The sequence below is a fragment of the Platalea leucorodia genome (assembly GCF_965183815.1).
Source record: "Platalea leucorodia genome assembly, chromosome: Z".
NCBI classification, from domain to species: Eukaryota; Metazoa; Chordata; class Aves; order Pelecaniformes; family Threskiornithidae; genus Platalea; species Platalea leucorodia.
Window position 1 is genome coordinate 26,623,333 of NC_138858.1, and position 17,833 is coordinate 26,641,165.

Consider the following 17,833-nt stretch of genomic DNA (forward strand, 5'->3'; position numbering starts at 1 on the left):
AATTTGAATTTATAATTGAAGCATACCATTCTCAGCTTCCTTAAACACTACAACTACACATAGTTACTCATACTGCAACAAACATCATTTTAAGTCTTACAGACCAGCGAGTCTCAAACTAAAAAGCACAGAAATCTCCAGGACATATTTTGCTACCGCCAACTTGTATCCTTTCTGCTCACTAGCACCATTATGGTTTTCAAATGTTAGAAGTGGGATTACCTGCACAAAACTGTTTGAGATGACTCAGCTTCCCAACAAAGGTAGAACAAGGAACAGCAGCAAATCAAAGCCCCCAGAAACTATTTGGATGGTTTTGCCCTGAGCAGCACACAAAATGAAGAGTAATTTCTATCCCTGCCCTGACGGACATTGTAATCCTCCAAGTCTAAAATTCACAGACCCTGCTTCCACCTCTGTTCATCCAGTCTTTAAAGGCATTCACTTCCACTGTCTCTTCCCTTACTCCTGTCGCATACATTTATTTGTACATGCATAGTATGCCCTTCTCTGGCATACAAAGCTGGTAGGACAACAGAGGTGAGCACATGGGATTGTGAGCATACCCTCACGTATCTAAGCACGTTCCTGCAAATGTGTATAATTACAGAATGTTTTCATATTCAGCATCCACAAGATACAGAGAGAGGAAGGGGAGTATCATCTAAAGGTTGATTATTACTGCACTCTTAGCTGAATATATACTTTATTCTTTCAGTCTGGCTTTCTGCAAGAAAATTTGTGAAAGTTCTTTTCTTCTACAGAAAGAGAACTGCTCATTCAATAGACAGTTTTTATGAATTTGGTAACATCCCATAGATTATTAATTGAATCACAGTGCATGAATATAGCACATATTCAGTAGATCTGAACATTGACTTAAAGATTTCCTCCATCCTCCCAGTTTTTCTGAGTGACATCTGTAATGAGCAGTTAGAATTTTTTATACATGCATAGCCGACTGTTCAAAGCCAGATAAACTTCGCCATATACTTCAGTTTTCCCACAAAGCCGCATGTTAAAATAAGTACATAAGTAGTAAAGTCAGAGTAGCTCTAAATTGTTTTTTTAAATAAGACCTACTGCCTTTATAACTTATGGTCAATACAAAGCAATTTTGAAACTCTCCAAGCTTCAGAAAGATAAACATAATTCAGGATATTCTGAGTTAGGAGAAAAAAGTTTTTAAGACTTACTTAATATTGTTGCTAGTTGTAAATATTCTGCCTCAAACGGCCAATCCAAGGCATACTCAAAAACAAGCTTCTTCCAGTCCAGCATGTTAACGCTGTATGAAACCTTACTGTTGCATTGCAAAGACTCAACTACCAACACTCCCTATCAGCACTACCAGATTTACCATAGGAAATAAGCCTACATTTGAAAAATACAGTATTTGTACGGATGATTACTGTCTGTCAGTATAATTTATAAACATTCATTTTGCTAATCTTACATAAGATCTTCACTATCAAAAGTAACCACTGAAAAATGCTGTTACAGTATGAATTTATTACCCCATTCCTTGTATTTCCCCCCCCACGGGTGAAAACAAGCACAATTAAAACTATACAAATTAGAGGCAAAACACAACTGCGTTTCTTGGACATAAATTACTCCTTTTACTACAGCACAGCTACTCATAGCCTGTGGACTGTTACTTAAATGCAATGTTTTTCTTACTCTGAGCAGCACTTTAAGTGAAAATCAAAAGCAAGACACTGGGGAAGCGTGCCACACTCACAACCTTTAAAGTAAGTAAAATGCAAAAAAGCCTAAGGACATAGTACCAGAAGTCTTACTGAACAGGGGAAAAACTCAATTCTGTTTTGGGCCCCTTTCAGAGAGCCACTCTTCCTTAACAGGTCAAAGCTCACTTAAGTCAACCTACCCACTGGATCCTCCAAATACTTTACGGGATTATCTATCTTTACACATCTTCTATTAACTCTAGCTAGCCCATCACATGTTTTACAACACCAGTCCCAAACTCTGAAAACAATACCTCACAAATCTTACCTAAAAAGGTTAACAGCATGATTAAGAAATAAATGTGCTTACTGTTCTTGAATCAGAGAAAGGATTGTACTCGTCTAGCCCTGGAGGAACATTTCTTGTCACTTGTGTAACAGAAGGATCCTAGAAGAGAAAACAGTTCGGTAAATTTATGTACATGTATATAAGCAACAAGTCAACACATATCATTCTATCATATAAAACCCGGCTTTTGTTTCAATCTAAAAAAGGTTTGTTTTCACTAAAAAAGCCTGTAAACATCTACCTCAAGTCTCCAAAATGACATCATTCCATTCTGAGCTTCTTATAAACTTAGATTAACACAGTCTAAAAGAAACTCCATCTGTCATACATTTGATTTATAAGGAAAAAAGCTCTCAATGGAGAAGAGAAGAAAACTGTATCCTGCTGTGTTGACCACTGGACTCCATAACTATATACCCAAAAAGCACAACAGAAGAGAGCTTTCTCTAACTCTCGGTTCTCGTTACCCAGAAATACCTCCAACACCTTCAGGAAAAGGAAAAGCATTTCAGAAGAATGAAGCTGGGGAAACAGCATCCCATAACGCCAAAAGCACCTCTGATTCAGCTTCTACCTGAACTGCTAAAATTAAGAAAAAAGTGTAATTTTTTTCCTCCAATGAAGTATACAGTAAGAAAGACCGTTTAGTCTTTCTTACTGAAAGGTAAGAATGAGATTTAGCTTGAGAAAGATTTCAGGAATGAAACATTTCTCTGTGCTAGAGACAGGCAGGCTTGGTTCTGCAAAAGAGCGGAAGTGCCCACTACCATAGACCACACTAACTTCGTATGAAGAAAAATTGTACTTATTCCATGTGATGCCTGTTCGACTACGTTGTTTCTGCACTTTAATATAAGGTTTTTGCATCTTCAGAACATAAGAATGGATGAAAGGGAGGTTCTTGTGAAAATTAATAAATCCACTTATTCGATATGGCTAGTTACATTTATATTTACATAAATGCATAGAACAAGTGTACAGTATTTCATATGTACATCAAATATACAAAGTAGCTGTAAATATACTGTTTACTTATTTGTAACTGTTACGTATAGATATACATATTTTCTTAATTTCAGCAGTCTAGTTCAACATTAGAAAACAAACTGGCATTGATAAAGACTGGGAAGAAGATAAGTATTTACATTTATATACATTTACATTCATATTTCCTTTAAAGACACCTACATTTAAAACCTCTACATGAAGTATTTGTCTAATTTTTAAAAAAACACAGGAAGTGACTTAACCTACACTTAAGTAAATATACAAACTATTAAGCTACTGAAATATAAAACCTAGATCCTTAGAATCAGAATCTATTACAGCATTAGCTTAGTCTTGACAGCAGTAACTTAATCTACAGATGCAGGACAGTGTTTTCTTAATGGCTGCAGTCAACTTATTTACAGCTAGAAAAAAACCAGAGCAGAATATCTACCAACTCTAAAATCCTGAAGGATACAGCAAATGAGAACGAGTTTTTTCCATTAGCTATAGTCACAAATTTATTAATAGGAGGCAATTAAAATTTTTTTTCCATAAGAAAAGTTTAAGACAAGAAAATCATTGCTTCAGAAATTAAGAAGTTATATGTTGCATATTTTAATCAAATTCATATGCATAAGCATACATAAAAACCACCTTTCTGGTCACATAAAATGCTACCATTTTTGTCTAAAGCATAGATTTACCTGCAAAAGCAGTATTTTAATGGTGACTGAACAAGAATCACCCTTTCTATAAATATATACAAAACAATGTTACATACAATTCAAAATCAGCTTTCTTACATTTGACTTATACCATAATTTCAATAAAGCCACCCTGGTGACAGTCTCCCCCATAAGTCTGCCATATTTTTAGTTACCATCCTAGACATTAGTGCACTTTTCCAACTAAGATCTCATCAGGTCTTGCATAAACTGATGGACTAATTCATTGTAACATGTTCTTTCATTAAATGACTGGCACAAAATATTATGCAGATGAACAACAAAAACAACGGGGGGGGGGGGGGGGGGGAATGTTTGTTGTCAAAATTCAACTCCAAATCATCTGAAACACTGAAAAAAAGATCATAAAAAATAAGGGAAGAATTAAATCTGACATGTGAATTAGGCATTAGTTTACTAGACTTGTCAGTAAAAGATCAAAAAAGATAAAGTTAATACCAATAAGACCATTTCATAATTAAATATACAGAACAGTAGAAAGCTGTATACAGCTGAAAACTTTCAACTTACTGTGGTGGGTCCACCATAGCCAAGCCCCCACCTAGTTGCTCGCTCATTGCCCACCCCAGTGGGATGGGGGAGAGAATCAGAAGGGCAAAAGCAAGTAAAACTTGTGGCTGTCGAGAAAAAGACAGTTTAATAAGGGGGGAAGAGAGAAAGAAAAAAAAAGGGGGAAAAAAAGCAACAAAACCCCACAAGTGATGCAAAGGCAATCATTCACCACCTCCCACCAGCAGACAGATGCCCAGCCAGCCTCTGAGCAATGGTTACCTTGGAACATCCCCACTACCAGCATCACCAATGTCATTGTCGAGCATGATGCCACACGGTATGGAGTATCTCTTCGGTCAGCTGGAGTCAGCTGTCCTGCCTGCATCCCCTTGCCCAATCCCAGCCTACTCCCAGGGGGAAGCAGAGTGCGAAACAGAGAAGGCCTTGATGCTCTGCAAGCACTGCTCAGTAGCTGCTGAAATACTGGTGCCTTACCAGCAACTGTTTTGCTCACAAATCGCAAAACACAGCAGCATAGGGACCGCTATGAAAAAAAATAACTCCATCCTAGCCAGACCCAGTACGCTTATTGTAGCCTTTACATGCTAGTGTGAATCAGCAGAGCATAAAATAACTCTGTTCTTGCTTTCAGTATGGTACCACTTCCACGAATGCTCTCAAATGTTCAAGTATAGACACATCTGAAACTAGTGATAGCTAAACATCAGCCACATAAAACAGTAGGTCTACATCATTAAAACTCAAATAGCACTTAAAACTTTAAGTTAAATTAGCTGCTTATAAAGTACATTTCAACACTAAACTTCTGCGTTTGAAGAGTGCACTACTAACCAAATAACTCAGCCCGATTGTGCCCATGAAGGACAATAAATGCAATTATTTGAATAACTAGAATATCAGACTCATGAGACAGCCACTGAATAGCAGCAGATTTCCAAAAAGCAGGAAAGAGTGGTCAAGTTAAATTCAGCAGAGCAATCTATATTTAGAAATACGATATGCAAACAATAATAAATGGCTGATGAAAGAAAGCCTTTTTACTCCAAATGTTTTAGATAAGATGGGGGGGAAAATGTTTCTCAGATCTCTTCACATAACTATTGTGACATTCTAACATTGACAAACAACAGGAAACATATGCTGAGCCAAACAAGCTTAATACATCAGAAGTCTTAGTACTAGAAATAAGTTGTATGCTTAAATACACACAGTGAGTAGAGCAAGAAGCCCTCCATCAGAAGTCCATTCTCATTGTGAATTAACAATTGCTATACTTCTGCCAAATATTGCTATTGTTTGCAAAAGTAGCAGCAGCTCTGAAAAAACCTGAATGACTGACAGGATATTCAATATCAGCTCTATTTAAGAAAAGTTTCATCACATAGTTAAGAAAAAAAATTCTAAAAATTATAGTTGTATTGAAATACACAAATTGAACGCCACCATGGCAAGCAGCATTCAAATTCTGCTCTCAGAAAACCTTAATTACACAGTCTGGACTTCAATAGAAGTTCGTGGCCTGATCTCTTCCACAAGCAGAAAGACTTGAGGAGAAGTAAACTAGAGATCACAGGAAGAGTAACCTCCTAGTTGAAGGACGCAAGTACTACCCTGGAGATCCATACCTCCCCTATACTCATTCACTGTGATCTTCTCTAATGCTAGAACTGTCCTCAGCATGGAAAGAAACAAGGTCTTCATAGTCTGGATGCCCAGGTAAAGGCTGCTAGACTTCAAATTGTTCTGAATACCTACAGCGCATCAAACAAGAGCTGCACTTTGTATTTCAAAATGCGGGAGTATTTCTGAAGACATTAGACCCGACATCCCAAGGAACACAAGGAATTATTTTGAATCATTTACCTTATACTCATTGCATCTCATTTTAAAAATGGAGCAAATGCCAACTCGTCTAAATACAGTGAGAAAAACTGTGAACAACTCACTGCTGCAGAATAATAAAACACTGAATTTAGAAGTTAATGGAGGTTTGAATAATGAACACAAACAATAAATGTTGTGCAGGACTACATACTCAAAGAAAAAGTGGCCTTTAAATGAATGCTATCAAATTTCTATGTTGCATGACATGTACACTCTAGTGGTTAAAAACAGTGAAAACTTTCATATTCTACAGGAAGAAGTAAATCTAGGGTGGCATAACTTATTTTTCCATATTTGATATTCCACAAAGATAATAAAGTTAAAATGCATTAAATTTTAGTTATTCTGGGGTTTTAATATTAAGAAACAGAAAAAAGCCACAAAGACAAGTTCCAATAGGTGATAATATATGCACACCAACACAAAGCAGCAGCATGGCTGGAACCATCAAATATCTTGAGACCTCAACTTGCTGCATGATTTCAGTCATTGAAAATTGGGTTACCCTCTGCAAATACAGAAGATTGGGAATTTCTGGGGCAGACTTTAAATATCTGATGTCAGCCACCGAACCCAATTTTCCTCAGCCACCCAGCCAGTCCCTGTCCCTGCTCCTTTAAGTGGTGAACCCTGTAATTCTCATCTTGTCCAACTCCTTGTTCCCTCCTTCCATTTCACACTTCCTTCCCCAGCCTTATCTCACCCAAACTCCTGCCGGTTCAGCCCCCTGAGTTTCTGATCTTTTTGTTTGACTATTAGTGATACCACCCACAGAAAAGAATTTAAGAAGAGGCCATTTTTCATACTCGGCTACTGTAGCTATCAGTGCATTTAAGTCACAGAGAGTCATTTCAGATGACATTTTCAAGATCTGAATTAGTTCAGGAGACTGGAATTTTAAGAAACCAGCACAACCTAATTAACTGTTTTCCATCTGATCTTTCATTTTACCTGCTTCTTGTAGTCTCTCTCCTGTAACGTGAATCTCAAAAGCAAAGATTAGCATCACAGTCTTTGAATCACTAGCAGCCAGGTATAGGAAGCACCCCAGTATTTACATCAAGAATGGAAAAGTCAGTCAGAATAAAAAAACAAAACCAAACACACAAAACAAACAGAAAACAAAACACGTTTATATTTCACATTGGCAAGAGCACCTATAGAACTATTAAAAATGTCTTCTGTGTCAGGTTAAATTATTCTGACATCAGATATACATAAAATTAACTGAACACTCCGTTATCACAGAGGGTGTACAAACACAATTAATTACACATGAGAATATTTAAAATGGAGCAGAATAATCCATTCTACGCAAGTTTTTACAGCTTTTTAAAAAACAAATTAAAGGGAACAGAGACCTCTGTTGTCTAGGAGACCAAAACTAGTCATCAGCTACCAGGTTTCATTAAAACAGAAGAAATTAGCAAAATAAAGGCTGAAGAAGTAGACGCATCTGTTAATGATTCTTTGTGTTACTGTTCACTGGGAATGGGTCCAGCATTGTTCCACCATGAGTAAGATGCTTTGATAGCATACACAACCCAATAACATTATCAAAAACACCATCAGCTAAGTTTACATTGTTAGTTGTGATTTTGATTTCTTTTAAGTGAAGGGAAAGTAGTGAACTAGGAATCGTCTCCTCCAAACTCTCCTTCAGGTTGTTAAAAACAGTTTTTACCTTTGAGGTACACCTACTCTTCTACCAAAAAGGCCAAAGCATTTATCTTATGCTCAAATAATTTAACATGGAATGAAAGAGGAAAAAAAACAGGCTAAAAATATAACAATGATAATATGTGCTTGTGTTGCCTTTTTTTCCCCTAAGTGGAACTAAATAAGTGACATCAGTGCTCTGCACAGAACATTTAATTTACTTCAGTATTTTTCAGTTTGCTCTCAAGGACTAGCAGGGAAGCAAAAGCAAAATCTTATTGCAGAGGTCAAGAAACAGGGTTTATAAACACTCATTCTAAACACTGATTTGGACAGAGATTATAATGGTTTTACAACACATAATCAATTGAAAACAAGAATTTCAAATAAAAAACATATAACCTAAGTAGAACAAAGAAAACTGTTGGAAAGAGGAACAGGGGAAAATGCGTAAGATACTTTTACAAGGAAAAGAACAGGGGGAACAAAGGCAACTACTAAGGAAATGGGATAATAAGGCAAATTTTTAACACTGATTGACAAGGGCAAGTAAGCAAGACAACTAAGTATCTTCCAAGACTTGGGATACCAGGAGTATTGTACATCAAAAGAATTCAATAATCATGTTGTTTGGAAACAGCATAAAACTGAAATGCTGCCCTTAAAAGTAACAGACTTTTTCTTTTTTTTTCTTTTTTAAATTTACACGGAATTCATACGACAGCACCAAATACCTGAGTAAACCGACAGAAGTACACCTGGTCCTAGGAAAAAAAGACTAATGAGAAACAATATACTATGAACATAAAAATGGATTTTAAAAGAAGAGGATTAATTATTTTTGGTGAATGAAATCAGAAAAAGGAAACATGGAAAACACCCATTCAGTTGCATAGCTCCCTAAATACAGCCAAGGGAAGAATAACTACTGAAGGCTACTGTAGAAATCTTCATTTTTGACCGTTGTTTTATGTTAAGTTCAAGGGCTAAGAATGATCTCTTAATGACTGGAGTAGTTGCAATCCAAGCCAAGAAAACAGTTCTCATCACAAAAACTCTTAGAAGATTAAGTCTCTTCATATTATCAGTACTTGACTGTATCAATCCTACCACCTCCCTCATCCACCTCCCTCCACCATAAAATTTTTCTCTCTCACTTCAAGATCCCCACAAATAAGTTTATCCAGCCTAACTGCTTTACCAGTCACTGACATCAAACAGCCTTCACTTTGCCAACTTCTTTGGCATTTACTGTTCCATAACCACCTTCAACTATCTATGCATTTTCCCTGTTGCTTTTTGTGCTTGGAAGTTCCCAGAAAGCAAAAGAGGCACAACCCCAACCTTATCCTCCAAACTACTCAACATGCTCAGCAAAGATGTTACTCCTTAAAAAAACTCTGACTGTGTACAGAATAGAAGCAGAAGCCAGAGGTCTACCAACACTGAATCCAGACTGGTAAATCCACCCTTGGGGAAATCATGAGATTAGATCTACAAATCTAGCAAAGTGAATCTTGACCAACTAGAGTTTCTTATCCACACCACTCCTACTGAAAGGCTTTTGTTTTGCTACATGAAAAGGATAAGCTCTTTTCATTTCAAGTTCAGTTCTCCATTGATTATCACAACTTATTCCCTATACGCACTTCATATTAGCCTTTTCTAAATGTGAGTAACTCTAATTGTACACTTTCCAGTAAGAATTCACCCTGAGGTCTGATTTTCCTTTTTTTTATAGTAACAGTTGTACTTCCTGCTCTCTGCTGAGTACTTCCTAAGATCACACCACTGGCTCAGAAAATTAAGCAAAAATGCAATGAAAAATGCCTGAAACTATGTTTGTTGGTCTGAGTTTTTTGATTTCTTGATCAAAGAGAAAACTATCCATCCCACTTTTCATAAATGAGTTCTGGAGAGCAATCACAGCTATTGCTGTTTCAGCTGAAACTCTCCACATGACATACTTTGCTTTCAGTATATCCTTATGAGCATTTTGGGGGAGAGATTTCTGACAAAGCTTAGCTTTTGAGAACAAAAGTGGGAGAAAAAAAAATCATTCGTCCAGCAATGGATATCAAAGCTTTTTTCCTCCTGTGTTAACCGTGTGTTCAGCTTTTAAGTTAGGACCCGACACTTAGAAAAGAAGATAGCCTGCACATGAAGGATGTGTTTTTCAGTCCCATAACACTCTACATTCAGCCAGATTAAGCCTCTGCAATTGCAATTTCCACATGTGCAGTAACATTCGGTATAAATCAAACAGCTAAACTCCCCAAAGACTTCCTCCCTGTTCATGCCACAAGCTGCACATGGAAAAGTTGTTTCAAGAAGCTACTAATGTTTTGATGCAGTGTCAAACATCGCTGGTTCTTCATTCTTTACTTCTTTCTTCATCATCCCAGGCCCAAGGACGAGTAGAGGTACAGAAACTTCACAAACAGCAACTAAATTGAGATTTCATGTTTCACTATCCTAATAGTACATTAGCAGTATAAACAGTTTACATTTAACAGTATAAAGGAAGCCTTAATGTATTGCACCTACAATAATATATTTTAACCTATGATTAAAAACCACTTACTACAAGAAAGACTCGTCCTCAAAGGTTACACATGTAACACCTGGAGGAATTAATGACTTAGAGGCAAAATAAAGATTATTTCTGTACTTCTAAGAATAAAAAAACCTGAGTAACCACTACAGCAGTTCTTTCACAATTTCAAGTTTAACATCTCATTCACTGATCAGCCACTTCCCACCCCCCTCACAGAATGACATTCAAAATATTTTCACTCTAGCACTGCCATAACACAATTATTAAATAGGATAGCGCAAAAGTAGCCAACTGGGATTTCTTATACTTGGCTCTCAAGCAGTGGCCATTATATGCGACATCATCTCACAGCAGCAGAGCTATGAAGGGTTCTGAGCTACTAAGCAAGGCAAATTCCCCACCTCTGAAACCAAAAAGAACTTCAGAGGCTCACAAGGCCAAATTTATCCTAAAGCTTGCACCAGCCCCATCTTGCAATGGAGTACTGGATGCCTAACAAAGCATCATTTCCATCTCCTAGCTACTCTCAAATCTCTCTCCTTCCTCAGCAATGAAATGTGTGTTATGTTCCTCTTTCTAATGTTAAATCTCAATATATAGTGCAATAATACTACTAATGCAATATGTGCTAACACTTTACTGAAAATCTGGAAAAAAATGCAGCTATAACTGACACTGAATATCTATTAAAACACTTCACAGTTTTAGTAGATTATAGTGCAGTTACGGCACTGAAGAAGTGTATTCTTGGAAGCTAACTACCATGTAGGACAGCTAAAGGACACTTCCAATACCATGATGATCAGCATTACATTATGCAAGATTTAGGGGAATTTAGAAATTTTGAAGTCATGAAGGGAAACCAGGTAATAAAAGTCAGAAAAATATTTGTATTTTATGTCCTTTACTAATTTAAAGACAAACCACTTAATAGGGCCTATTTTATAGTCATGTAAAAGAATTAAAACTCAGTTATGCATATAGGCATACAACAAAACTTTTGAATTCTAAAGCACAAATACTATAGAAACACTTCAAGTAATTAAGGTCCTGATCCTTCAAAAATAATTAAGACTTCTCTTCCTTCCTGTAAGTTTCTTTCACTTTAGCTTCACCTGAGCAATCGAGGTGTAAACTGTATAGATTCTGCTGCCACACAAGGTAGCAATCATCGGCACTATTAGCTTCAGCACCAAACCTCCAGCTTGTACTTCCTGCCAAACCAGACAGAAGATAATTTGTGCTCATGTGAGTCAGATTAAGTGTAATAGCCAACTTATAACTGGAATTACCTCTGCAGTAAATTTAAGCTTTAACATATACTTAGCTCTAGTGACTCAAGTAATCCTGCAACCTCAGTGGGAGCAATTCAGGTGCCTAACGCCATTTTTAGGTATCTTAGAGCATCTCAGACATCCACACAAGAATGGCAGTCATGACAGAACTGCAAAAGATCCCCGTCTTTTTGGGGCAACAACTCAAAGCTAGCCACAGTTTGGACACCTAATCCGACCCAAAGAAACTACTCACATAATTAACATTACATACATTTGAGGGTTTCCATGATTGTGTCCTTCCACACTAAAACTGAACAAGACATAGGCCATTCTGTTTAAATCTTCATCCATATAACATAGTGGTTTCGCTTTTACCTGAAGGTCACCATTCACATTTAAACACAAATATATCTTAGTTTCAGTCCTACAATAATTTCTATAGTATCAAATACCTGCACCTGCTGAGAGCTCTAAACACATCAGATGAACTGATGCAACAGAATTCATCACAGAACTCAGTTTTTGAAGTCCCAATTCCACAGTCACTCATAAGTAACCATTTCATCTGTTTTGATGACTGTAACAGCCAGTCCTCAAACCTTTTACAGTCTGTCAGCCAAGCCACAAAGGCCTGTGAAATTCATAGCTCTACTTAAAAAAAAAGAAGAATTTCTTCTTAGTAGTAGTATCATTCACTTACAAAACAAAAACACAAACTAACAAAAAAAAAAACCCAAAACCCACAGAACCAACACATTCTTAGTGTGGACGAATTGTTGAATTGTTTCAGAGTAAATAAAACTTACACTGGATTTTGAGAGACTGCTGTTTCAGAACCTTTGTATCTGTATCACGTCCCAAGACGGACGACTACAACCATCCCCTATCCTGTAACATTTAAAAAAAAAAATAAATAAAAAAATGCACAACAAGGAGACAACTGCACTAGCAATTTGCCCTAGTTTTGCATACAAAATTTATTTCATGCTGGTTTACTGTATTCAAGAATAAACTGTCAGGGCCTTGAGGATGCCCAACCACCTCCTAGGTGGTCAGACCCACCTCATCACTAAGAACTTGCCTGGTCATCATGGGACTGTTGGCTGACCCTGGTTACTTTCACTGGACCTGATGCTGACCCTGACTTGACTTTCTATCTTGGGCTCAGATCTGCCTGCTCTCTATGGACTTGTCTAGCACTCTAGACTCTTGGCTGAATGCAGTTACCATCACTGGATCTGTTCTGCTCACCGTGTTTGGGTTCTGTGGGACTGCACTCTTTGTCAGCGAGAACTTTATGAAGCGGGAATTCATACTCACAAGCTATCACAAGTGCTTCTCAGTGAAAGAAATGAAATAGCTTTCATTCTTAGTCTGCTTTCATTTATGATACTTGAGGTCACACCAAATGTATATTTCTTCACAATGTTGCTACATCAAATTATAGCAGGATTATCATGTCTTCATTTGTATGGCACATGGATGCATTTTCTTCCATGCAACTTTAATGTGATCAAAAGCTGTTTAATATTAGAATGTTACTTACCTGTTTTATTACCACTTGTCTTTCAAACCAAAACACCTTTTGGTTTTGCTGGTACAGCATCCAGAGGACAGCTATTTACAGAGGAATACTATGACTTCAAGAGCATATCAGCCTTTGGGTTCAGTTCAAGGTGGATTTTTTAGTTTGTTTGGTTTTTTTAAAGAATAAAAAAAGAAGAAGTTACATAGCCACTGTCTCAAAATCAACGTTTTATGATCAATCCAAGTAAGCTAGTACTTCAAAAAAGAAATGCTATTTTACAAACTAGATTTCCAAAAGAATTAACTACCCGAAATACTGAACAAACTAGATGTTTCTGCTTCACCTTTATGCTCACAGAGAACATATTTATTTGATTCAACATCAAGCGAGAATCTCTGATGAAATCTTTTTATTAAAAGGCACAAGAATAATCACAGGAAACCTCACAAGTAGATCACAGACAATTAGTAAAAGCAAAACATTTATGAAAAAGAAGGATCTATCTTTAGGCCTTGGCACCAACTCTTCCACGTGATGCCTCCCCCACCTTCCCTGCCACACTACTTTGTGATTTTACATTAGCACAGGACGTGGCTTCAAAAGTAAGGAAAACAACTGATCACATCATACACAAAATTATCAAGCAAAGACAAATAGAAATACGAGTACATTTGAATAAGATGTTCAGACATGACTTAGGTTGTCAGGGTCCATCTGGAAATACTGGTTCTATGTGTAAAGTATTTTAAAACACATAGTCAGACAAAACTTAAATGCAGACACACATTAATGCCCACTAATTTCAAAGCTGTTATGCCAACGAGATGGCAATCAAGGTTGGGCTTATATATGAGGCCTTCTGCCCCTTCAAGTTACATGTGTGGATGAGTAAAGGTATGCAAGATCACCTTTTGTGGGCAGTGGAATGTGACAGAAGTTAGCAAAGACTAAAGTAAGTGAAAAAAGCTTCTGAAAAAGAGTAAGTCTACAGCCTTCCTAAACCAACTTCTGCAAATAAAAGAAATTCAGAACAGTGTTTAACAGTGAGCTTCAAGTTACAGAGAAGTTGTTATAGGGTGCTTTTATCGTGATGCATTGCAGATGAGAAGTAGAGCGAGGATTCTGCCTGACAGCTACAATAGAAGTCTTTCCCTGAAGAGAAACTGGAATAAACTATTGCACTTTAAGCAATGTCTTTCAAGTGGAAGTGTGGTTGAGGTAGGTCCCTAGCTCAGGTCTCAGAAACACTACATAGGACAAGTTACCTGGGCTGATTAGCAATTCAGGGGCAACAACACTGCTCCCAATATCCCTAACTGCTCTGGGTTACCTATACACAATAAATCTTGCTAAATATTATTTTCATAATTATTACAAAAAGTGAGGAAAATCATCACATATTTTTGTTGCTGTAGATACATTCCAGAACGATGCCTTTTCAGTGCTTGTTGCCAAAATGTACTGAACAGAACAGTGCTCACTGCTATTGGTGCCAGTCCAAACTGTTCGTGGTGGCAACCTCAACGCCCGGGCTGCTGTTCATCTGGAAGGTCATTGCACTGTGTACAACATCAAGTAAAAACACAGCATCTAGCCTAAGGAATACTATGAACTAATTTTTATGACCATAAAAAGTAAACTAATGATTCAGACAGACTCCAATGGATAAATGTCAGTAATGCTATGCTTCCAGCAGCTACCTGCACAGAAGTATGCTTGAAATGTGACAGCTCAATTTTGAAAAGGCTTAATTATTCCAGCTGACATCCTAACTCACTGCCATATACTATGTGTGTGCTTTTAAGTGTCACATGAAATAAAATGCAGCAAAAAAAAGTTCGGTAAGATTATTAAAGTAAGTAGCTCAATAAATTAGTTGAACTGGATCAAAATAACAAAGAAAGAAAAGATGAGGAGGGGAAGCATCCAAGGAGATCAGCTCATTTTGACAGCTGAAGCTAGAACAGCAGGAGGAGAAACAATTCTCAGAAACAAGTCAATAGTGCAAAAACTAAAAGTTTTAGAATACATTACAACACAGCATTTTGAGATGCAAAGTAGAACTTACGCCGCGCCGTCAGTACCCTGCATGCTTCAGAAATAACGTAAACAAGCAAGTAAGCTTGATGGGGGCTGGGAGGAGGCTGGAGAGGAAAAAGGGGGCAAATTCACTAAGCTTAACTATCTGGGTCAGTCAAACGGAAGAAAAAGGACTGTGGTAGTATTACACGCACACAAAGTTACCGCCAAAATCAGGAAACCGTTTTTTTTTTTCCTCCTTCAAAATAACGCACCTGAAATGCGATCTGCGTTATTGTGCCCACGGAAGGAAACACGGAAACCTGAACTTGTGAAACGGCTGTGCCCGTTTCTACGGGGTCCAAAACCGCCGCTCATCCTACCAGCCCTCCCCCCCACCCCGAGCCGCCATGCCCCAGGCCCCCCGGGGGGCAGCGCCCCCGGCCCGCCAGACCCCCGCAGCCGGCGCTACCCGGCAGCGCCGGCCCTTCCCCACCCGCCGGGAATGCCGGCGGCTCGGCGCAGCCCGCTCTCCCCGCGCCGCGACACGGACGAGGGCTCACGGCCGCCCGCCGCTCCCTCCCCGCCCCCCCGCCTCACCTTGAAGGGGTTGTTGAGGTCCGGGTCGGCGAAGGGGTTGCTGTCGAAGTCCGACATGGCGGGGATAGGCGGGCGCTGCGATCACCGGGCGGCGGCTCTTCCCCTGCGGCGCCCCCGACCCTCGCCGGTTCGCGGGCTGCGCCCCCGCCGCTGTCACCAGCCGCTGCGGCCCGGGCCCGAGCCCGCCCCCTCCGCCACCGGCCAGCCACCGAGCGCCGGCCTCCCAAAATGGCCGCCCCGGAAGTGAGGTTGCGGGGCGGGACGGCCCTGGCAGGGAGGGGGAGTGCCGGTTGCCGGGGCGGGCGCCGGGCTCGGGAGACCCCATTCCCGGGCGGGGAGGGTGGGAGGGAGGAGGGCCAGGCTAGCCCGTTCCCGGGCGGGTCAGGGTTGGAGGCCTGCTGTGCCGAGCCCGCGCCGCTCCGCCGGGGCTGATGGGGGTCGATAGGGGGGTCTGTGCCGCCGCCCTCGCTTCTCGGTACCAGCCGGGAGCCGTCGGGGAAGGAGGCCCGGGGCTTCCCGCCTGTGGCAGGCCCGGCGCGGCAGCTGGAGAGGGTGTGCGGACGCTGCCAACGGCCGCGGCGGGAGCGGGGTGCCTGCCCTCAGAGAGGCCCCCTCCGAGGCGCCGGCCCGGCAGGGTCGTCCCCGTTTGGTAATCGTGGCGCGGGGCCCCTCGGTGCCCCGCGGGCGGGTCCCTGAGGGAGGAGGTGCGGGGCCTCCCGTTCCTCCACCCCTGCCCCCCAGAGCGGGCCGGGACAGCCCCCGTCTCCTCCGGCACGTGAAACGCCAAGACAGGCCTCTAATTTGAGGCTTATTTGGTAAAACACAAACTTACTCTCTTGTGCCTTTCTCCTGTTGGCATGATAAATAGCTTGCCAAGCGTACGGCTTCTCAGATGTCTGCACAAAGGTTCGACAAAGGCTGTCGGTAGGGTATGGCTGTCAACCACCATCACAAAATCCTGCTTCCGTGGGTGGACACATTAAAAGAGGTCCTTGGAAGCGTTCAGCCATTTCGACCTGTTTGAAAGACTTTTCAAATACTTCCTCAGAAATACTGGCACTGCCGTTTGGGGAACGCAGTCCGAATGATGCGAATAGGTGGGCGCAGCTGTTGGAAGCACTGAAGAACCTTCGGTTCAGAGCCATGGTTGAAATCTGAAATCCCGTATGCTTGATACCAAACAGTCTACATTGATGCAACACTTTTAAAACCAGTGAATCCTGAATTTCTTCACATGCTTTCTGAAGAAATTCATTTAAATGCAAAAAAAAAAAAAAAAAAAAAGAGAGGTTTGAGGCAGGTCAGACGAAAAGAAATTGCTATGAGAGTAAACGTGGCTTTTTAACGTTTTGGTATTCAAATGTGATTTTTTCCCAGGTAATAATCATAGACTAATTGTGGGGCACACTCTCCAGGGTTTTTTGAAGGCTGACTCAGAATGTTAACACTTTTATGTATTTTAATGGCTCTACATATATCATTACTCTGATCCTGACACTGGCAGTCATTACAATGGTGGGGTTCTGTCAACAAGTCAGGAAAAATCCTATGTGTACAGGAGAATTGATTTTGCATGGATCAGTAAAGAAAGCAATAATTGTTTCAAGGCTTGCTCTAATTTATGCAGAAGTTTCTCAATTATTTGTGAAGGACTGTCAGATATAAGATGGTATGCAAATGGGACAAATCATAAAAGCATAGCTTCTAAACAACAAAACACTTTCAACTTTTTTGTTGCTGTGAAGTGTAAAATACTTCATACTTCAAGAAACACAAAGGCAGCTGTTGTACAATCAACAAAAGTACATTACAGTATTAGGCACAATCATTCATACAGCTCACTTATGGTGACAGCGAATTAAATCATCTTGTTTTCCAATATTCGCCCATGGCTCAATATATCATAGCTCAATGATATGTGTTGATAGTTCAAAAGCTGTGTGCATTGGCAACTGTATATTTGCTCCTCTTTCAACAGAACGTGAATGAATGAATGCAGGCATGAATGAATGAAGGTTTG

At 39.7% G+C, this 17,833-nt stretch overlaps 1 protein-coding gene across 1 annotated transcript in view; it reads right to left on the reverse strand.

Annotated features, from left to right (window-relative positions):
- The window catches only part of SCAMP1 (secretory carrier membrane protein 1), a 39,290-nt gene extending 23,282 nt beyond the window's left edge, over positions 1-16,008 (reverse strand). The window contains exons 1-2 of the mRNA XM_082336549.1: positions 15,814-16,008; positions 2,062-2,139 (exon numbers count right to left, since the gene is read on the reverse strand). Of these exons, the coding sequence (XP_082192675.1) occupies positions 2,062-2,139; positions 15,814-15,870 (135 nt within the window). The 5' untranslated portion in view covers positions 15,871-16,008. The remainder of the gene's footprint in view (positions 1-2,061; positions 2,140-15,813) is intronic.
- Between the last annotated feature and the right edge of the window lie 1,825 nt (positions 16,009-17,833).